The sequence below is a fragment of the Octodon degus genome, unplaced genomic scaffold, assembly GCF_000260255.1.
Source record: "Octodon degus isolate 3935 unplaced genomic scaffold, OctDeg1.0 scaffold00008, whole genome shotgun sequence".
NCBI classification, from domain to species: domain Eukaryota; kingdom Metazoa; phylum Chordata; class Mammalia; order Rodentia; family Octodontidae; genus Octodon; species Octodon degus.
In genome coordinates, this window is record NW_004524584.1 from 28,118,082 (window position 1) to 28,140,600 (window position 22,519).

A 22,519-nucleotide genomic window follows, 5' to 3' on the forward strand; every position below is an offset into this window, starting at 1 on the left:
GACGGCCGCCTGGCGACTCCCGTCCTTGCTGGCAGAGGGTCCGACTCATCATTTTTTAATGCTGTTTTGAGACAGGGCCCTACTGGGTAGCCCAGCGTGGCCTCCAGCTCACTACTTGGTCCGGGCTTGCCTCATCCTGCTTCCACCTCCCAGTGCTGGAATTGCAGTTGTGCGCCACCACAGTAGCTCATTTTTTTCTTGCATCACAGGGGGTTGAACCCAGGGACTCCCCACTGTGCTATATCCCCAGCACTTTATATTTTTAGTTTTGGGTCACTAATTTTTAATTTAGGGCCTCACTAACCCATTGGGTTGCTCAGCTGGCTTGAACTTGCCTCAGCCTCCTAGAACACTGGGATTGTCGTGGGCGTGCATACTACACTTGACTCTTCCTTCAGGTTATTTTTGATGTGACAGGAAACAACTTGTTTCCATTTATTTGAGAGTTCTTTGAACTTAAAAAATATGAGATCTAATCCACTAAAAATCATAATTCCATATGATGATAAAATAAACTTTTGAATACATTGCGTCCTGGGGCAAGTCTGAAGGGGCAAAGACTTGTGTCTTTTGTTTTTTCTTTCTTTCTTTTTTCTGTTACCAGGGAACCAGCGTAGGACCTGGCACTTGCAGGCAGACACTTAAGCCACCGAGCTGTGTCCCTGGCTGTGTCCACTGTTTGGGCTGTGGCAGTAAACAGCTGGTAATGAATGAGATGCTACCAAAACCCGTGCCTGGGTCGACTGGGAAGCGTTTTGGGCAGGGCAGAGCCTGCTTCCTGCCCACTTGTACTGCCCGTGTTGTGGCACTTCGTGGTGCTTGCGCTGCTGCTGTCCTGACCCCACCTCAAATCCAGCCAAACTTTATCAAGCCTACCAGCCTTGTGTAAAACCACCTGGATGTTTAAAAAAGTCATTTTAAAGACCAGAAAAGCAATAGCTGCGGGGAGGCTGCTTTCCCTTTTTATTGGCTCATACTAAGACCAAAGATTGGGAGCTGTGTGACAGGGTGCACACCTGTAGCACCAGCCACGTGGGAGGGTGAGGCAGAAGGATCTCAAGTTTGAGACCAGCCTGGGCACTCTGACAAGGCTGTCTCAAAATAAAAAGGCCTGGGAATGTGGTTCACTGGTGGCTGCTGGCCTAGCATCTATGAGGACTAGGTTCAGTCTCTAAGACCGCAATTTAAAAAATGGATAGAGGAAAGGAAGGGATGAAGGAAGAGAGGGAGGGAGGAAGGGAGGAAGAGAAGAAAGAAGGGGGAACAAAGGAAAGGGCTTGTTAAGTCCACAGCTATCTGAGAGTCTAGGCAGGGGGCTGGGCTGTGGTGAGGAAGTTGGTACCCTATAGTGGAAGAGGTCACACAACGCCCTCTGTCCCCAGGTGAAGGAGTCGCTCAGGCTGGCTGCTGGGTGTCCCACACAGGCCCTGCCCTGAGACAGCCCCAAGCTTCTCCCCCAGCTTGGCTCCTTGCCCTCATGTCCAGCAGAAGGAGGATCCCCTGACCAGGCCCTGGCTGCAGCCTCCTTGGTTGTCAGGTCCTCCTGACTCAGATGCTGTGTCCACTGTGGGCTACAGGGAGAAGTCAGAGGTGAACTCTGCAGGTGCCAGGACTGAGCGGCCACTCTCCAGCCCGTTCTAGGCTGCTTCTGACTCTGCTCTCCTCCTGGGCCCCATGGGGAGGCACTTGCGATTCTGTGCAACTTTACCTTAGCCTCCTGGTGATCCCAGCTTCCATATCCAGGGTGTCCCAGCGCATGGCCTCCTGCCAAAAACAGCAGCAGTGGCAGCAGCGGCAGCAGCACCAAGCTGTCCTCAGTATGTGTTCTCTGGCCACCAGGATGGTGGCATCAGGGGGCTGTGGTAGCTCGCTGCTCGGGCCACATTGCAGTCACTGAATCACAGCAGACAATGATTAGCAGTTGTTGCAGCCGCAGTGGAGCTTTCAGGACCAGAGACAGCGCACGCAGAAGCTCAGACAAACGCTGTCCACGGTGGGCTTCAAGAACCAGGGACAGGGGCCGGGGAGATAGCTCAGTCGAATAAGCCCTTGCCTGGCAAGCGCAAGGGCCTGAGTTCAAACCCCGGTTCCGCCGGGCCGTGGGGGTGGGTGGGAAGAACTAGGGACCACGCACACGGAAATCAACGCCGCCCCTCCAGCTGGGCTGGTAGGCTTTCAGGACCAGGGACAGCGCCCCCCGCAGAAAACACCGCCAGTGGTGCTTTCAGAACCACGGACAGCAGCACCTCCATAAAAAGAATGAAAGCTCGACCCTTCCAGCTGTGGCTTTCAGTACAGGAGACAGCGCCCACAGAAGACAGCGGCGCCGTCAGCAGTGGGGTTTCAGAACCAGGGACCCTCATCTTTCCCGTGGCGGGAGACTTGGGAGGGTAGGATCCACCTGAGAAAGGATCCTGTGTGGAGCTTGGGACCATTCTCTGGGCCCTGCACGTGACAGTGTCCCCTAACCTGGCCTCCCACAGTCCAGCCCTGTCAGCCTGGGAGAGAAGACTGGCAGAGAGAAGCGCTTTGCTGAGCACGACATCCCCACAACGGTGCAAGTGAGCCCAGTCCTGACAGCTGACCCAGCCGGGTCCTTGAGGTCAGAGCACAGAAAGGGACACACAGGCTATTTCTGAAAGTAGGGACCTGCAGCCAACAGCAACTTGGAGCTTTCCCCATCTATGAGCAGGTAAAGCTGGGGATTCTTTCTTAAAGAAATTTCTGAAGCATTGGAGGTTGCAGGACACCAGGGCTGAAAAACGGACGTCACATCAAGCCCAGCTGCTGCCCACTGCCCACAGTCGCCCTGACTGTCACCAACAAGCCTCAGCACTGAGGGTAATGCCCTCCTGAGCATTAGTGGTGCTGAGATGCCCGTGTGGCTCTAGGGTACCTGGGTCCTCATGTGTTTCCCTGAAGGATAACAGGTCTCTCTGGTCAGCCAAACTGCTAGGTGTGTGGGTGCAACTCCTAACCCTCTGAAGTGACAGCTGCAAGGGGAGTGGGAGAAGGGCTCCCCCGCTCTGCTCCAGCTCATGTTTTCCCTAGAAGGACCCAGAGTATCGGTGGGAGCCTCAGACCCCTTGATCACAGGATGAGGACACAGATCAGCCCTAGCAAGGGGCAGAGTGCACAGGGCTAAGAATGCGACACCCTCTTGCCATCAGTGTGTGACCATTACGGGGGACATGGGCATCTGTGGACACTCACCAGGGCCTCCGTGTGCAGCACTCTTATGATTTATAGCTAGATGACCCCAAAGCCTCATGCTGATGGACTTTTGGAGGATGATGCATTGTGGGCACTCATAGCTGACCCCACATTAAGACAGGCAATCGCTGGGGTGTGGCTTTGAAGGCCTCATCTCCCTCCCCAGCTCCTGCCTTCACCTCCACTTCCTGTTCACCATGACTTCGCCTGGCACCTCTGCCATGCCATCCTGCCTTGGGCCTCTGGCTATGGGCTGAACCATGAGCTAAGGTAAGCCACTCCCTCCTCATGCTCTGTTTTTGAGTATTTGGTCCCAGCTGTGTGGAGAGACAGCTGTGATAGGACTTTGCTGTGCAGGAGGACTGACTGATGTGACTGACTCAGCCTCCAAGAAGCGCTTCAGACCCAACCCAATCCCCCATGGCTGGTCTTTCTGGTGTGGCCACTCCACTCTCAGGCCAGCAGATGTGGCTACCCATACCCTAAGAGCTCATATGTCAACCTATGACAAGGACAGGCCCACCAGGTGTGAGATGAGCTCCAAGAGTCATGGGAAGTGACCAGGGCTCTATGGACAAGGCCAGTCCTTCCCTTTACACCTGACCCAGGCAGTCCTTTCATTCTTCTAGGGAGTCCTGGCCACTGACTGCATCCATGGTCATGCCATGAGACCCATGAGGAAAGCAGCAATCAGGAGTGGAGGCAGCGTCCTGCTCTAGCTTTGTGACATGGACATTCCTGAAGGCCTGGATGAGGCTTAGGAGGGGTGGGGTCACAGAGGCCCTGCCCTGCCGGCCTCACTCCCCTTTCAGCTGAGTCTCTGGACAGATGTTACAGCTGTGGAGACCCCCTCTGATGCCCAGAACATGCTTGGCACCTTAGCACAAGGAAAAGCAGTTGCCACGCAGGACACAGATGCAGCCTGCTCCTCCTGGCGGCAACCGCTGCTGCTGCCACCTCACAGATGCTGGGCGGCTGCACCGCACCTGCCCTGTTCCAGAGGACCTTCCCATGTGTCACCCTGAGCAGAAGAGCCAGCAGGCCTTGGGCGGGCCACGCAGGCGTGGTGGTTGTCATCTCCATCACTGCCATCAGAGTTTGTGATGACACTGTCCCAGCATACACGCTGTGGTCAGGGACATCGTGGTACTGCAACACAGAGCCTGTCCTTACTCCTTTACTCAGAAGTGGAAACTGAGGCACAGGGCAGTAAGCCTAACCACGGTCTTGGTGCAAGGGGAAGAGGTGCTGAGGTGCAACCCAGCATGTTCACCATTAAAGTCGATGTTCTGGGCTTTTTTTTTTTTTTTTTTTTTTTTTTTTTTTTGTATTTTAGGGAAGCGTCTACAGGGTGTTCAGAGTCTCCCTACTAGATCGAACTCATAGTGATCCGCCTGTTTACAGCCTTCCAAGAACTGGGATTACAGGCATGCACCACCATGCCCAGTCTCAATTGCCGTCTCAGCACGCCCCGGGGGTGGGTCAGCATAGCAGGCCCGGGGATTGAACCCCTGGCCACAGCATCTGATTGCAGGCACTTTAATCCACTGGGCTATTTGACCAGCCCTGGGCTTTTCTATCATGATCCATGAAAATATGACTTGAATGTTTAAGGGTTGGTGCTTCTTTAAGCGAAGCCCAGCAGGCAGGCAGGCAGGGCCGCCACGGTGCTAGAGCTCTTGCCAAGGACCCAAGCTCCTCTTACTCTTCTCAGTCCAACTGTGACAGGACCTTCCAGACCTCACTGCCTCCTGGTCCTAGCTGGCTGCTAGAGGACAATCCATCACACCTCTTTACAGGTAAAATAATATGGAGTGCCCTGCTCTTCACAGATTAGTAGTGAAAGCATAGCATTTGGTACAAACCAGGTCAATCTTAGCGTTTTCACCTGCTGGTTATGTGGCTCCAGGATAGTATGTCATTTTGCTTTACTACATTTTGGTTTCTACATTTGCAAAATACTAACAGTGATTATGCCTTCCGGGTGGGGCTTTTGGGAGTGCTGGACACACAGCAAGTGACCAGTTAATGTGGGGAAGAGGAGGATCACGCTCCGCTGCAGCTGGTGGTGGCGATACCAGTGGTAATGGTGGCGATGGTGGCTGTGAAGGCAGGAGACGATGCTGATGGCAGTTGTCCTAGTTGCTGTCGCCTTGCTGGGATGCAATGCTCGGCACAACTCAAAGGAGGGCAGGCGTCAACCTGCCTCAGGTTTTGCATTTTCAGTGCATGGTGTGCTGCCTCAAGGCACGGGGTGGGATGGAAAGGTCTGGTGGGGGAGAGCTGCTCCCAGCTCCCAGGTGGAGAGCAGGGAGAAGAGAGCATCCACTGCTTCCCTAGGCCACACCCACCCGCCCCTTCCCTAGGCCACGCCCACCCACCCTTCCCTAGGCCACGCCCACAGCCCCTTCCCTAGGCCACACCCACCCGCCCCTTCCCTAGGCCACACCCACTCACCTCTTCCCTAGGCCACGCCCACAGCCCCTTCCCTGGGCCACACCCACTTACCTCTTCCCTAGGCCACGCCCACAGCCCCTTCCCTAGGCCACACCCACTCACCTCTTCCCTAGGCCATGCCTACAACCCCTCCCTAGGCCACGCCCACCCACCCTTCCCTAGGCCACGCCCACTCCACCTTTTCCCCCAGGATCTGCCTCCTGACTGTACAGTTGGCTGCAAGTGTGGATCAAGGTGAATCCAGCGCTCCTGAAACCCAGTTACCTTCCCACAGTCCCTCCCCTGGCACCCAGGTTTTGGAGGCCTGTTGGGGCTCTAACCTCTCACAGTGATGGTGGGGGTGATAACAGTGAAGGTGATTTAAGCCTAGAAATGCCTCCTTCCGTGTCTTTGTAATTGATGAAAGCGTAACTGGGCTACATCTGTATGGTGTGAAGAAAATAAACAGATGCCCATTTATCACGATCTCATTATGATCAGGTTATCTAATTGTCCTTGAAGAAAGTGCTCGTTTAGGAAATGAATGCCAACTCTCTTAGATTCCATAACAGTTTTATGCCTGCAAGGTAATAGTCTTTAGCTTGTTGCATAAGGTGTTCGGATTTGTGTGTGTGTGCGTGTGTGTGTGCTAAGCACATTTATGCAGGTAGGAAAACAATTTAATCTGTTAATTACTACTACTATTATTATTGTATTTGGTACAAGGTCTCACCACACAGCTCCAACTCATGGTGATCCTCCTGTTTTCAGCCTCCCCAGCACTGGGATTACAGGTGTGTGCCACCATGCCCAGACTCAATGCCTGCTCAGTGGCCCGGGGATGGGGCCAGCACAGCATGAGGCTCCAGGGACCAAAGCCTGGTTCTTGCGTTTCCTTAAGCAGGTGCTTAGTCTGCTGAGCTATCTCACTGGCCCTTAACCTGTTAATTTAAAACAGTGAGTGCTGAGGCAGGAGGATGTTAGCTGTGAAAGCCAAATGTCACACCTCTGAGGCACTCCACAAGAACCTTGTCCAGGCAAGTCTGGGCATGGTGGTGCACACCTGTAATCCCACTGCTGGGAGGCTGCAAACTGGGGGATCGTTATGAGTGGGAGGCTGCTGCGCCTCAGGGATCCTCAGGGACACACATGGGAAAGGCAAACCAGTCAAGGTAGCTCTCCCACACGCTAGCAGTTCTCAGGTCTTTAGTTAGTTGCTTCTGGTTATTGTTGTTTAGTGATCCTTCCAGTTTTTTTTTTTTTTTTCTTTTTGAGATAAAATCTCACTACATACTCCAGGCTGGCCTCAAAACCACCATGGCTACCAGTCTGGTCTCAAACTTTCTGTGATCCTCCTGCTTCAGCCTCCCGAGTGCAGAGATTATAGGCATGCACCACAATACTCTGCTGTTTTTTCTACTTTTAAGACCAGTGTGTTCTCAGGTCAGTTTACCTTCTGTGTGGAGCTGTGCCTCAGGATGTGACCCCTGGCCACTGTCCTGCTGGGTGAGGGCAGAGTAGTTGGGGTGGAGGGTGGAGGGTCTGCCAGGGTAGGGTAGCAGCCATGGCCATAGCTCTTGCCCTGAAGGCAGCTTGGCCGCCTTGGGCCTCCCAGCCCCTGCTCCGCACACATCCTCTGCCCCGTGGCTCAGCTGCGCATCCTGGTTTTCTCTCTTCTGCTCTGGACTTTGAAAACACACATGGTGTAGGGCATGTTTGCTGCGTACACTGAGCATCTGTCCTCACGGAGTCATGGCCCCGGCTGTTTCCAAGGACCCAGCTCAGGAATGCTGGCCTTCAGATGCTCAGGCCAGACCTCCAGGATGGTGATTTTGTCATCTGCAAGCATCACAGTCACATGGTCTGCCACTCTCAGCATGCTGGCATTTGGGTGGGGTCCTTCCCTGGGTGGAGGCCTGTCCTGAGCATGGGAAGATGTTCAGCAGTGTCCTGGTCTCTTCTCACAAGATGCCACCAAGCAGACCCCACTCTAGGTTGACTGCCAAAGCTGTCTCCAGTGCCAGACATGGTGACACGAGGCTGTGATCCTTGCACTCCAGAGGCTGAGGCAGGAGGATCACTACCAGCTCTGCGCCAGCCTAAATTATGTAGTGAGACCAGTAGGGACTTTTAGAAAGCACGGCAGTTGGACTTATAATAATGTTCAGGATTCAAGGGGAGGAAGAAGGAGAAATCGTTCTCCCTGGTCATGAGGGTCCTGGATTGAATCTTAGGAGTGTGCAAGAGCACCGTGAGGATGTGCAGAGGCCTCATGTGGGATCGGGGCCTCAGGGTGGAGAAGGGGCGCCGCAGCAGCCACACCTGTCACTTGCTGGCCAGGCTCTAGCCGCTTGCGCTTTGTCCTGGAACATCTGCAGGTGGGGACTACTTATCATAGCACATTTCTGAAAAATGATTTGCTTGCTGGGAGTGGGAGGGGGCATGCCTAGAATCCCAACACTCAGAGGCTAAGGCAGAGGTGTTCAAGGCCAGCCTGGGCTGCATAGTGAGGCCAGCCTGAAATACATAGTGAGACCCTGTCTCAACAAAAACAAAAAAATCACAAAAAGCAAAGCACCTTACCAAATCAACAACTAATCAAGTGATGTGGGCCAGGAGTGAGTTTCTGGCTCTCTAGCCTTGGCTGAGAGTGTCCGACACAGGACATCTCCAGAAATGGCCTTGGCAGGGGACATGAGTGCTGGCACCACGCTGGGCTGGGTGCAGGTCCGATGTCTGGGTCCTCAGGACATGGACACATGCTCAGGGAGATGGCCTGGTGGCCGCAGAGTCCAAGGTCAGGCAAGGTCATGCGGCTACAGCCAGCTGTGAGAGGTGGGCACAGCCCAGGGCCTGCAGGAGGAGGGGGAGGGACATTTGAGTCCTTGTTTCTGACCCAGAACCAGGGAGGATACACACGTGTGCTTCAAACCGCTGTCTAGGGAACTCCACGATGGCAGCATTACGAGACCAGCGCAGGTGACGGCGGATTTGCCCGGCCCTTGCTGTGTCTTCTTCCACTGTTGGTACGCACTGAGACAGCCTGGTTGGACAAAGGGCCAGGACCCTTGCTGCCGCCCCATGTGAGCACGGGACGGGACGCACAGGGACAGAGAGCAGGGGCCATGCTGGAGGCTGAGGAAAGGCCCAGGCAGTCCACAGCTGCAGATTCGGGTGACAGCCACACCCACGCCTGGCCCTCCCTGACACCCTCTGGCCTTCTGGTTTGGACTCGGGTTTGCTGCCAGGCCTCCAGGTTTGTAGCTGCTGCCATTTCTTGTCTTCCTCCCAGCGGCTGCAGGAGGCCTGCTCTCTGGCACACAGAGGGCCGCTCCCTGCCCCCGCTGACTGCTAATAATCCGCTCTGCATCTGCTCCCGAAGGGTCCACAGAGCGCTGGGCCAGCTGCTGGGCCACACGATACGTTTCCATCAACGTATTAAGCCTTTGTGTTTTCAGACAATTGCAGTAGCTGACTGTGCTCCAGTTGCCAGGTGTCCAACAGCTCAACTTTGTGTCTGGGAAAGGATTTTTGTAAATATCCATCACACACACATATTTGTTTTTCTACTGAAACCATCTGGCAGTCGTATTAAAATGTAGATGGGAACCTCTGGAATGGAAGAAAACAAAGCCCGAGAACGGACACACGAGCTTTATTAGAAGCACTATTGTTCTTGAAGTCAACGCTTGAGAAGCTCTCTGACCCCGCGCATTCTGCTACCCAGAGCCCAGGACCCTGCCCGATCCCCCTGAAAGGACACGGACCCATGCCACAGGGGTGAGCTGGCCCCGTGCTGTGGCACGGCAGGGACCAAGACAGCTCTGGTTCCTGTGGCGGAGGGGAGCTGGTTATGCCCGGGCCGGTCCTTTCCCACATCTGTTCCCGTGGCTCTTTCCCCTACAGGCTGCTGGACAAGTGCAGGGCCCCAGGTCACTTCACACTAGGCCTGGCTATCAGGAAGTGCGAGATTGACAGCTCAGGGCTCCTGTGACCCAGCTCCCTGACAACTGTTTAAACGCCGCCCATAAAACTCCAAATGTTCTGTGGGGGGCAGGGCTTTGAGCAGGGTGCAGCATGCTGGCAGTGCCACTGTGACCCCCCGGAACCTGCTGCTGGCCCAGGGACAGTCAGCCGTGCAGGCCCTGAGCAGCACTCTGAGGCTCCTGCTGACTGAAGGCAGCCGTGGGCTTTTCACCTGAGCCACGTGTGCTACAGCGAGAGAGCCCGCTGTTGCTGCCATAGCCCATGGAGGTGAGGCACGCAGGAGCCACCCAGGGGGATGGCTGGGGCACACACACACCAGGAGGACTCGGCAGCGACCACAAGAAGGGCCTTCGACTGCAGGTGCACTGTGGAGTTGAACTCTGATTCCACTCTCACCCAAGGGTTCCAGAATCAGTGTCTCTTCCTCTCCCTCACGGGAGATGGTCACTTCCAGGGCCCAAAAGAGCCCTAGGAAGGTGTCGAGGGACACATGGGCTGGCCTGGCTGGCCCCATGGGGCTGGAGCTGGTCACAGGCGGGAAGGTCTCTACATTCCGCGTCCAGCCTATGACTCCTGATTGACTTCAAAGGCAACCCCTTCCTCCAACTCATTGTGAGCACTTGGTCCCCCTGTGCCGCCATCCCTTGTCACATGGGGGACATTCAGCCTCTGTGGCCTGCCTGGAGGCCCCCCGGTGGCTGTATCTGAGTCCTGGCATCTCTGCCCCCTTATTTCTCACTCTCCCGCAAGCATGCAGCGGCAGTACCTCCCTCAGCGTCCCATCTTCTCAGTGAGAGCCCTGGGGCTTGGGGACCGCAGGTGATTGCTGAGACAGAATCCACGCTACCTTGTGAAAGGCTATTTTTTAATTAGGGCTTGGCGGTTGCTAATGGCACTTCTGGGAGGTACAGTGACCCTTCAGTGGTGCCCCACAAAGTTGGGGGCTTGAGCTGTTTCTTGTTTGAAACAGCAAATACAAGACAGAGGCAGGAGGCTCTGCTTGGCCTTAGACCTCGAAGAGAGCTGTTTTCCGAAGATGATGCTGGCTGTCATGCAGTGTGAATGGAGGTGGCCAGGCGCTGCCGTGGAGAGCCGGCACCCAGTGACACCAGGTCACTTGCGAGGCTGCTGAATGTTCTGGGGCCGCGGGGAAGGGTGCTTGTCTATGGAGGCATGGGGCTTCTGGTGAGCCACCTGTGCAGCTGCTGGGGGGAAGTCCTTGTCACCCTGTGAGGAGACAAAACACACAGGTAGGTCCCCTGTGAGTGAATCTGTCAGTGTGCACAGCAGCCCTAGACTGTAGGCAGGTGACAGGCTGCAGTCCCCTGGCAGCGAGAAGCCACCCCTGTGGCTGGGGGTTTCCAAGGCCATCAGAGCAAGGAGCTATCAGTGGCTGAGCCCGTATGCCACAGGATGGGTGATGCTCAAGCCTCCGCCCATGGGATGAGTCTGGGGCTCCACATGACTGGTTTGGCGTGGAGCTGGGGGCCGGAGGCTGTGCCGTACTAGGGCAGCTTTTCTCATCCTTTGAACTGGGGCAGGCGGGACCTAATGCAGAGTGTCAAATATGGATGCATTAGCCCTCCAGAGTGCTGGCAGGTAGAGGCTCCGGTGGAGCTCAGTCAGGTGAGCAAGGCAGCCTGCCTGGTTCCAGGGAAGGTGCCTGGCTGTGCTTGTTGGGACTGGCTCATTTCTTATGGCCACAGTGGGGGTGACCAGGGCTGGGGCAGGCTGCAGCCTGGTGTGCACAATGGAGCTGACTGAGCCACACCTAACGATGTCACATGTGGCTGCAACCACACCTGTCCCAGGCTCTCAGTGTGGCAGTGGTCACAGCTCCTTCAGCAGAGCTGTTCCTAGCAATGACATTTTCAGACACCATGTAAGGACTTGCAAGTGCTAAGGGACAGAGCCCGGATGGTGTCACAGTAGGAAGGGGGCTGTTAGGGGAGGGCAGGCTTTCCCACAAGAGTCTTGTGGATGACAGTGATGGGGACAAAACATCAGCTTAGCTCAGGGACTGAAAAGGAAAGGAGCCACAGGGGAGGCATCAGCAAGGGCTGTGCAGAACCCCAGCTTCGTTCACGGGTGCCTCATTCATAGCGAAGCCTTGTGTGTCCTGACATACCACTCTCAGGCTGACTTTCTCAATCATTTAAAAATGTGGAATTATACGGTGGACTAAGTGCCTGCTTAGCCAAGTGCAAGGACCAGGGCTTCACACCTGGCACCACATGCTGCACTGGCCTTGCCCCCAGGAGTGATGAGCCAGCCACAAACATGGGGCATGGTGGCGCACGCCTGTACCCCTAATGCCCGGAGGCTGAAAATTGGAGAATTACTAAGAGTCTAAGCTCCATAGTGAGATCGTGTACAAAACATTTAAAAAAAAGGCGGGGGGGGGGGATCCTTTCTGCTCAGGTCATGTAGACCCAGGCCCCGATGTAGCCCGCCAGGGCGGGTGGAGCCCACCTGTTATCTACTGCTGGGCTCGCCTGGCTGCAGGCTTGTGCTTCCTAACTACAGAGGCTGGGACAAGGGCCCTGTGCCCTGGGTGCGAAGAGGTGACAGCTCTTACCCGGGCGATGACACCGGAGATGAACACAGTTGGCTTGGGGGGGCTGGAAGACAAGAAGGAGAGGCAGGTTGAACGGAGCTGTCCCTGAAGGGGCCAGGGAGGCAACGACTGCGGCAGTGGGCGAGGTGGGGTTTGGAGTGTGTGGCCATCAAAGGTGGGTTTGCTAGCTCCAAGGAGGAGAATGGAGGAACTGGGGGCAGCTCTCTTCCTCTGCGTTAACTTTTTCACAGCCACTAGGCTTGTGGGCCCAGGAGCCCCTTCTCCTGAGGTTTTTCTGGGCAGAGCAGCAAACAGCAAGCAAACTGCCTAAAAGCACTTTCTCTTTGCTTCTCGGTGAACCCCCAAACTTCCATGCTGCACAAGCCTAGCCATGTTGGTTTAGTGACAGAACCAAGTGGAAACAGGTGCTTCCCTGAGGCCAGGAGAAGGCTGCTCCACGCTGGGTGGGATGCGCTTCCTGCCTTCTGCACCAAGGTTTCCCCTCCCATGGTCCTGAGCTCCCGGTGTCCTGCAGCTTCTATGCTGGGAGACCCCAGAGCCAGCACAGACTCCCCGCTGGCCCCTGTGGTCCAGGTATTATACTTGTAAAGTCCTTGGGAAGCTGATGTACTTCAGCACCTTATTTACACGGAGGGCCCCAGAGCATGATGGAATTGAGCAGGTAGAAGAGGGTTCAGCAGAGAGATGGCCAGCGCACGCTGACGTCACGGGTGCGACTCTGCCTTGTGCCAGGCACTGCTCGTGGGTCTCCCAGTCTTTCCATGGATGCTGCATGTGCTCCTCTTACACAGAGCTGCTGCTGCTCTGCGATGGGCTCTCAGAACTGGACAGTTGGGCACCCCGTGTGCTCTCGTGCCCCGCGCATGTCTGGACACAGCCCGCCCAGAGTTTAAACATCAGGCTGCAGGGGTGCAGGGCAGCAGGGCACAAATGTGAGCCCCTGAAACACCTCTGGAACAGGTGAGCAGGCCTGCCCAGGAGGTGGATGCCAGCTCCCAGCCCAGCCGGTGGGCCTAGGGGCACGGCACCTCCCAGCCCGCTGCCCACTGCTCTTGCTCTGCTCTGCTTGAGAACTGGACAAGCGCTTATCTTAGCTTGGTCCTGCTGCAGGCAAATGCCCCATAGGCAGAAAGTTCATTGGTTGCTCACATCCCCAGAACACTCGAAATCCTTGTGAATGACACCCTCCCCCAAGTCGGGCTCACAGAGGCCACGGTCGGATTCTGGGGACCTACCGGAGGCACCAGGGAAGATACTCTTCTGGCCACCCTGATCCTATGGGCCACCAGCCTGTGGGGAGTGGTTACTGCGAGTGCTGTGGGCTCTGCTCATAGAAGAGCAGCGATCACAGAAAGCAGCTGGCTCTGAGGGACCATCAGTACAGGGGCAGATGGTGCTAGCCTGCTCAGACGCCTGCACAGTGTGGTAAATGCACCCAGTGTGGCCAGGAGGCATTGTGTGAGGGTGACAGGGGCATTATACCACAAGTGGTGGGCCACTGCTTAGTTGGGGAAGGAGAGGGGCAGTGACAGAGTCCTGCAGCAGTGCCCCTGCTGGGTGCAGACAGCCCCTTGCAAAGGAACCTGGGAATGGTAAATATTAGAAGCCACAGAAGTAAATATTAAAATTTTATATTGAATTAGCATTAAATATTTAAATGATAAGTAAACACAAAAAAAAGATGAAGCGAAAGTCCAAATATGGTCTTTTCAAACCATTTGGGTCCATGTTTTAAAACGACCACCTTACACACCAGTGCGCATCCACCCTGCACACCCAGCCGGTGCTGAGCCCCACAGCCCCTCAGGGGTCCACGTTCCATGCTGCTCCATGATCCGGCCACAGAAGCCCAGGGTGTGGCGGTGGCCACGTCCACCCTGTGACCATATGAGTGGCTGCCACGGCCTTGAGTTTGGGAGCCTGGGGCGAAGAACTCAGGTCACAAGGTCGTGACTCTGCCTTATGCACACCCTGGAGGGCCAGCTCAAGCCCAGGAGTGGGGACGGTGCTTGCAGCATGACGCCCAGCTCGGGCACCACGTGAACTGTGCACATCCCCCATCCACTCCCCTACATGAGGGCATCGACACTACGGCTCAGGGACTGCAGCCTGTGTTACCGATCGTGGACGGCTCTGCTTGGCGCTGGAAGAAGTGAGGCACGGAAGGAGCGGGTGTGGCAGGGCTGCAGGGAGGGCTTTGGTTTAGGACAGTCGGTAAAGCAAAACCAAACAACTGCTGCATGCATGTGCGAAGCCTTCTAGCCAGAAGGAAGGGCACCGGCTGACGCTGGCGGAGGAATGCTGCTTGCAGGCAGCTCCAGGAAACTCCTGGCAGTCCTGCACCTTCGAAGTTTGCTGAGGAACTCAGCAAGCTCAGAGGGCAACTCCACAAAAACGTACCGCCTGACCATTTTTAGCACACGCCAGGGGTGTGAACAACGTCCATGACACTCTCCATTTCCAGGGCTCTCACCGACAGCCACCTCTGCTTCTGTGAAGGTCGTGACCCCTACTGCAAGCTCTGCGCTGCTGGGGCCTGTGAGCGGGACTCGCTGGTGGGACAGGCAGCATCTGCGCGGTGGCTGGTCTCCTCTGTTTAGTAGTGTCTTCCAGGTCACTCTGCGTTGGAGCATCTATCAGCATTTCAGTCCCTTCAGAGGCCACTTGATGGTCCACAGCATGCGTGCACGCGCACACACACACACACACACACACACACACTCACACACATGCATGCATACACCCACCACATCTGACTCATTGACAGAAACATGGGTGTTTCCACCCGCTGGGTACTGTGAATGAGGGAGCAGTAAACACGCTGCACACATGTTGCTTTAAGTTCCTTTGTGTCTACACAAAGGGGAACTGCTGGATCCTATCGCAATTTGCTGCTTAGGTTTTTATTATTATTATTATTATTATTATTATTATTATTATTATTTGTTTTTAATTTTAATAGAGCTGGGAACTGAACCCATGCCTCACTCAGGGTCCCTGCCACTGAGCTGCGTTTGCAGCCTGCCTCCCCTTCAGGCTTAGGGTTGAACCCAAGGTCTTTCTACTGTGCTACTTTCCTAAGCCCCACTCCCTTGTTCTTTGAGACAGGGGTTTGCTAAGTCACTCCGCCATTCAGGCTGGACTGGAGCTTGTGACCCTCATGCCTCAGCTTCCTAGGGACAGGATTACAGGCATGCACCACCATATGTGGCTTATGGCTAACTTTCTGAGGAGCCACCAAACTGTTTTGCAGTGGTTAAACCATTTTACACTCTGACCAGAAATGTACAAGCTCGCTGGTTTCTCCACTCTGAAAACACTTGTTTTCTGTTTTGTGAAAAGAACATCCTACTGGATGAGAAGGGGGATTTCATTGTAATTTAGATTTAGCAACTAATGCCAAGAGTCAGCTTCCTCATATGAGGAGTGATACACACCCTTCTGTCTTGATCATGCGCCCAAGGCCTTCCCGGGTGTGGACATCCCTCTGCCCTAGTTCCTGTCGTCTCTTCTCAATGCACAAATGTCACCCTTGCTGTGAGGACACCTGGTTATGCCTATGAACGTGTGCAAGCCACCTGCCTGTGACAGCCTGCAGCGAGGTCGGCGCTGGGGCCCCTGTGCTGGCCGCGCTCTGGCCTGAGATTTCTATTCAGTTCAGCAACCTACAGCTAACAGCACCCGAAGCTGGCGGCTGCAGCGGACTACATTTCTACAGCAGAGGAAGCTGGAACCCACTGATAGAGAGCCGCTTGAGTGAAGTCCGCAAACGCAGAGCCTCGTAGGCAGAGGGTGCAGTGTGTGTCCCAGCAGAGCCGCGTGTGCAGCCCTGGCCAGGTCCACGTGGAACGTAACCTACATTTCCACGGTTCTGCAGACCGTGAAAGCAGCTTGGAGGATTTATGCAATCTGACAAAAAAACATCCCGACAGATGCTGCGGTGGTTTTTTTTTTTTTTTTTTTTTTGATGTATTTGGTACAGGGTCTCACTGCGCAGCTCAGACTCATAGTGATCCTCCTGTTTTCAGCCTCCCCAGTGCTGGGATTACAGGTGTGCACCACCACACCGGGACCCAGTTGCCACAGATGCTATTTTCATGATGGGCCATCATTTTCTCTCAGGAAGCAGAGAGGATGAAGACTATCATCCCTGCATCCCCCAATTCTTAGGGCTCCCCAGTCTTCAGAAGACATTGAATTTGCAAGGAATCTCTGGCCGGTGGAGGAGTCTGGGTGAATCTGGGAACGAGCCTTCCCACCAGCCGGACTACAGCGGCTGAGTGTGCTCTGTGCCCTGGTAAGGACAAGGCAGACCTGCCTTAACAGAAGTCCCCACACTGATGCTGTATGTCATCCTGCCCAGTCGCCTTATGCCCTGGGCAGGACCAAGTCCTAGAAATGCTGAGGGAGCAAGTGACCCTAAGGAAGGCAGGTGTTGCCAAGACCAAGTCTGAGGTCTTCTTCACTCAGTGTCCCATGTCTGGACTTCACAATCTTTAACACCAGGACTCCAGGCCAGTGGGCACTGAAATGCTTCAGTGAACTCAGGTCTATATCCCAGCACTACTACCGCAAGCTGTCCCCAACCTAAAGATGACTGCAGTGACGTGGCATCCTGTCTGTGTGTTCTAGGACTTTGCCACTTTGCGTGTCAACAGAGGCCTTGGCTGCCCTGACCTCTGTCCCAACTCCCATGTGCGACGCAGCTGCAGGAAGCCTCCTCGGGCAGCCAGATGTCTCCCACGTCCTGGCCTCCTGAGTCTACCACTGCTTTCGGGTCAGCCCCTGCATGTGTGACACAGGCTGTGTGGGCCTGGGGATGCCTTCTCCGAGGCTCCAATTCCTGCTCTTTGGGCCCTGTCCCAGCTGCACTGCAGTGCATTTCAGCTGCCAGCTCTTTGCAGCTACCCAGCAGGCACCTCCCCATCCCACCACCCAGCGCTCTCAGGGATGCAGACAGCAGCTCAGCCCACGAAGGGCCCTGGGGCACTGACGGCAGCTCACTCTCACGTGGCTTCCACCGCCAGGCAGCTGGGCCAGAGCACTGGCATATCTTGGGCGCTCTAGCCCTGCTCCCCACTACAGCGCAGGGTCATTTCTCCTTTACTGCTTAGCCCCAGGGTCTTCTGAACCTCTGTGAGAAAACGCAGAGCTCCCTGTGGCCATCAGGGTGGACTGTGCAGCAGGAGCAGGGGCCCCACAGCCCACGGACTGCTTAGCCTGTTCCTTCCCAGCAGCCTGCAGGGATTAGGAGGAGGCATGCCTTGGCAGCTCTGGGGGCCAGAGAGGCACACGTGCACACACACGCATGTGTCAGTGAGGCAAGAAGCCTACGTGAGTCACAGCTCTGAGCCCAGGTGGCTGGCTGCGCTGCTTGCTAGGAAGCCCTGTTTCACAGAGCCCTTGCCAGGCTGGGAGCTCCGACCCAGGTTCTGGGGGTCCAAGTCATTTTCTGCACATGCCTTCTCCTGTAGTTGTAAACACTTCAAAAAGTCCCAGTCCTTGGCATTCATGGAGGACACACGGGCTTTCACGCGTCGTTTACTCTGTGTTTCCTCTCAAGGACAGGGACGATGGTTGGTGATGAAAGCTACTATTTATCAACCACTTATGAGGGGCCAGGCATTGAGCTAAAAGCTTTTCTTAGACGATGGTATGGCAGCTCTTGACCCAGCCAGGTGGGAACTGTTAGCTGCATTCCAGGGCCGGAACAGTGAGTTAGGCAGGCTCAGCGACTTCCTGAGGGTCACAGGCGCCAAGTGCCAGCAACACTTGGACAAGGTTGTTCAGAGCTTGGGACTAGCCTGGAGCCAGAGCCTCCTTCCAGCGGCCTTAAGCTTCAGGTTCTGGCTTCTGCACGGGGTGAAGAGCTGCAGATTTCGAAGGCGAGTTAGGTAAATGCACTCTGAGAGCCCCTTATTCAACCAGACAGTAATTATACTCACACCTACATCTATCTAAACATTTACCTTCTGACTAGAAAATGATTTTTTTCTTAAGTATTATCATTTCTGTGTGCAGCACTTAACTAGCATACAGAGCACGTCTCCAGAGTTGTACCTCTCCTGATTCTCTGCAGCGGTGTGGTCACTGCTGGCTGAGGACCAGAGAGGCTGTGCACCTATCCGGGGCCCCGGTGAGCATCCTTGCTTAGCAGCCCAGCCCGCCGCCTCCAGCCTTCAGCTCCCAGCCCCAGGACCACCGTGCAGCCAGGGCTGCAAGCTCTCCATGAAGCCCAGATGGAGCATGTCCTGGGCAGGACAGAGGGACAGTCAGCGAGCAGCAACAAGAATGGCACTGGGCTGCGCTGCAGGGCCTGTGTTTGAACTCAGCTCTGCCAGTGGCCAGCTGGGTGCGGCACTCCACCTCTGTGGGCTTAGTTTCAGCCCCAGATGCTGCCTTGCGGGGTGACTCCACGTATACCACTCAACACCGCTCAGCACACCATGGGGGCTCCACGAATGTCCGCTGTTCTGATGATGGCGATGAACATGACAACACATCCCTTCTTCCCCACGAGGGGCCACTCGTGGGCCCACTTTCTGTTGGCTGCGCACTCTCTGTGCTGGACACAGAATGGTCACTGCTTAGTGCCTTCTGCAGACAGAGGAAAACCGAGAAAGTGATGTAGTCCCTGGGGACGTGGCGCAGCTGTGCTGGCCCAGCATCCTGGGATGACAGAGCGCCGCTGTGCTGGGGAAGGTGCTCGGAGGACAAGGGCAGGGAGTGACAATATCAGCCAGCAGCTCCTACACCACTGTAGGCCTCTCATGCAGCCTGGAAGCAGCAGCCGTAACACTAATGCCTGGTGCCACCCAGATTCTCCCCAGCAGCCGGGAGGAGCCAGGCAGGTGCCCCTTGCTCCTGCACGGTGCAGAGCACACCAGCACGGGGAGGGACCATCCCCCACATCACAGCCGTGATTGCAGTCTCACACAGCTCTGCGAGCGGAGCCTGAGTCTCTGTCCTTTTCTGGGAAGAAGCTGGTGGCCCCACAAGAAGGTGCCTCTTACTGGTGGGCAGCACAGTGACAAGGGACACCAGCTGCCTGGAGGCCCAAAACCTGTTGCACACATGTGTGCCAGGTCCAGTGCAGCCCCACTTCTGGGAACTTCAGTGTAGTCCCTGCAGCGTGACCTGGTGGGCTCAGCTGGGAAGAGGAGGGGCACCTCTGCGCTCACTCCATGAGACCACGCCACCCGTGGAGTGCAGGCCCCATGCTCGGGGGCTGTGCTGTGACCCACAGGGCTGCTCTGTAATAGGGGTCCCAAGCGGGCATGGGGACCTCTGTGCAGGTGTGCGCATATGTGTGTGTGCACGCGTGTGCATGCGCCACACACACACATGCACACACACACACACACACACACACACACATGAGCTGCTGTGCAACAGGATGGAGGACTGGATGACAGAGTGCAGCATCAAAAGGAAAGGTGGACACCAGTGAGCTTCTGCTAGCACAAAGTAGAGGAGGCACATGGGGGCTCTGTGGGCACCTGAGAGGGGCTGGTGAGTGGGGTGTGGCTGGCACACCTGCCTGTGCCCCAGGAGAATGCTCTCCTCCCTCCCTCCCTCCTTCCCTCCCTCCTTTCTTTCCTCCCTCTTCCTTCCTTTCTCCTTCCCTCCTTTCTTTTCTCCCTCCCTCCCTCCTTCCTTTTTTCCTTCCTTCCTTCCTTCCTTCCTTCCTTCCTTCCTTCCTCCCTCCTTCCCTTCCTCTCTTCCTTCCTTCTTTGTTTTTTAGACACAAGGCCTTACTACATAGTTCAGGCTGGACTCACTATGCAGTTCAGGGTGGCCGCCAACTTGTCGTGATCTTCCTGCCTCAGCCTCCTAGAGCACTGAGATTCCAGGCAGGCACTGCCACACCCAGTGCAAATGTCTCTTTGCTGCCCTCCTCACAAACCACAGAGCCCTGCAAACATTCTAGCAGCAGAGCCTGAAACTGCATTTTGACTTTGCTCTGAACCTCTGCCTTGGTGCTTTAGGGAAGTTTCTGGAAAAGTGTATTCCCACTTGGGTGCTTTGAAAAATATTTCTGTGTAAACACAAGTAGACAGAAAACAAACCCATTGCCATTTCTAGTTCTTGAACAATCTCCCAGGCCTGGTCTTAATTTAATGAGGTTATTGATTTTCTGGACACCAAAGTAGCAATTAGCAGGCTGGGGGCAGCGTAGGGCCCCGCTGCTGCACGCAGTCGCCCGGTGGTGACGGAAGCGTCCACCAGATGGCAGCGCTGGTCCTCCCCGCGGCGCGGCCACTCCCGGAAGGACTGCCGGGCGCCAGCGTCTGGGGAAGATGACCTCATTCACTGTCAGAGGAGCTGACTGAAGGCAAGCAAATCAGCGCAGTGCTTGGACTGCCTTCGAAGCCCGAGAAGACGACCTGGCCCCGACACTCCGGGTTTGCCGCGTGGGTCTGCACCACTGGCCTGGTTGGGCCGGGCAGGCCATGATGTCCATGTGCAGCCTGCTCCAGTGGTTTCCTCTCACCACAATCAGAGTTTCCAAGTCCCACGGGTAGAAGCCGCAGCCGGTACCAGCTCCGTCACTGCCTCTGTCCTCCCTGCTTCCTGCAGCCCTCAGGGCCCCGCGACTGGAGGAAGGGCCCCCTGCGCCTTCTCCTGTGTCCACCTAGAGGGGTCCGGATGGGCTGCTTGGCGGTGCACTGAGACATCAGCACGTCGCCTGCTCCGCTGGGGCCAGAGGCGGAGCCCCCGTCCTGGTGTGGGGTGACGCTGGCTCATACGTGACTACAGCCTGAGAGTCGCCAGCTGTTTGAGAGTGGCTGGGGTCTCCACCACACCTCCAGACAGACCAGAAAGTGCTTTCTGCTCCGTCAAACTTGGGACCTTGTGCTTGGCAGGCAGGCAGGCAGGCAGGCAGGCAGGCAGGCAGGCAGGCAGGCGCTTAAGCCGCGAGCTGTCTCCCCGGCCCCTCAGGACTCTGACCCTCGCAGATCTCGCTCACCCTGTGACTCGGGGCTTGTCCCTACCTCTTCCTCCCTCTGCTCTCACCTGACTGGAGAGAGAGCTCAGGGCTTGCATCCCCAGAGCCGGGCCACAGTGGGTCAGCCACAGGCGTGGGGAGAGGCCCTGTCCTTCCCACGGGTGAGATGAGGAGGCCTGCCCTCCGCACCCTCTGTTAGGCGGGAATGATGCCCACTCTACGGAGCAGTTAGGGCTGAAGGGAAACCGCAAAACACACTGCTGCGCTCAGGCCCGGCCTCCACCGACAAGTGCGCAGCTAATGCCATTGATGGAATTAATTTCTTAAGTAAACACAAGAGGAATTGCTACTCTGTGTTCATATTGTTGTTCGGGAGTGCCTGCCTCCCTCCCTCTCTTTCCTTACTTTCAAGCCTGGGGAATTCCAGGTGTCTGAGTGTCTTCGAAGAATGCCAGGTTGCCCATCAGAATTTTCCTAACCCGGAGTTTGCTGCACGCACCTGGGTTCCCTGAGGCAGGGCTGGCGGGCACCGTGATGAGAAAAGTTTCCCCAGGCGCAAACCTTTGAGGCCACGCCCACTCCAGTGCCCCCACTACTCCAGCTGGCGCAGGAATGCAGTGACTGCCTCCCTTCCTTTGCTAGCGTTCTGCTAACTTCTAGGAGGGATGAAGGCCCCGCCTGTTAGAACCGTCTGTGCAGCCGTCAGACTCTCTGTGACTGGACGGTGTGTGCTAAAGCTTTACAGGTCCTCGATTTCAGTAACACTTGGAGCTATCCCATCTTGGATTCCGAACACACGCGTGTTTTAGGCTCACTCTTGTGAATTTCAGCCGTGAGGAAGGGCAGGTAAATCATCAGCACTACTGGCCAGTTGCCCATAACCAGATGGTGACTGCTACACCTTGCAGTAAGACCTTCCGGGTCAACGGTCCTGCTTAAAAGTGGTCGGTGCTGGGACGAGGATGGTTCCAGACAGTCTTGTAGTTATCAGAGTGTGGAGACAGATAAGGGATGGCAGGGCAGTGCCACAAAGCTGGGAGACACCCGAGAGAGCGGACAGATGCACCAGGAGGAGTAGGGCTGGCCCTGAACTCCCAGAGCTTCAGTTCCTCATCTGAGATGAGGAGCCACATGTCCTCTGTGGAGCTGCAGAGAGGCCTGTGTGCGTGGTGCACAGAGCGGCAAGGTGACTTAGGAGAGACCTGCAAGCTGTGACCTGTGAGCAGGCCTGGAGGCTTTGTGATAGCGCGGGGACAGCGAGGCCTGCATGTTGGGCATGGAGCTTGGGGACAGGGAGGCCTGCACTGTGGGCATGGAGCGTGGGGACAGCGAGGCCTGCACTCTGGGCATGGAGC

At 55.8% G+C, this 22,519-nt stretch overlaps 1 protein-coding gene across 1 annotated transcript in view; it reads right to left on the reverse strand.

Annotated features, from left to right (window-relative positions):
- Positions 1–10,475: 10,475 nt before the first annotated feature.
- Dap (death associated protein) overlaps positions 10,476–22,519 on the reverse strand; it is a 56,245-nt gene continuing 44,201 nt past the window's right edge. Inside the window, exons 3-4 of the mRNA XM_004625201.2 lie at positions 12,215–12,257; positions 10,476–10,863 (exon numbers count right to left, since the gene is read on the reverse strand). Coding sequence (XP_004625258.1) covers positions 10,750–10,863; positions 12,215–12,257 — 157 coding nt within the window. The 3' untranslated portion in view covers positions 10,476–10,749. The remainder of the gene's footprint in view (positions 10,864–12,214; positions 12,258–22,519) is intronic.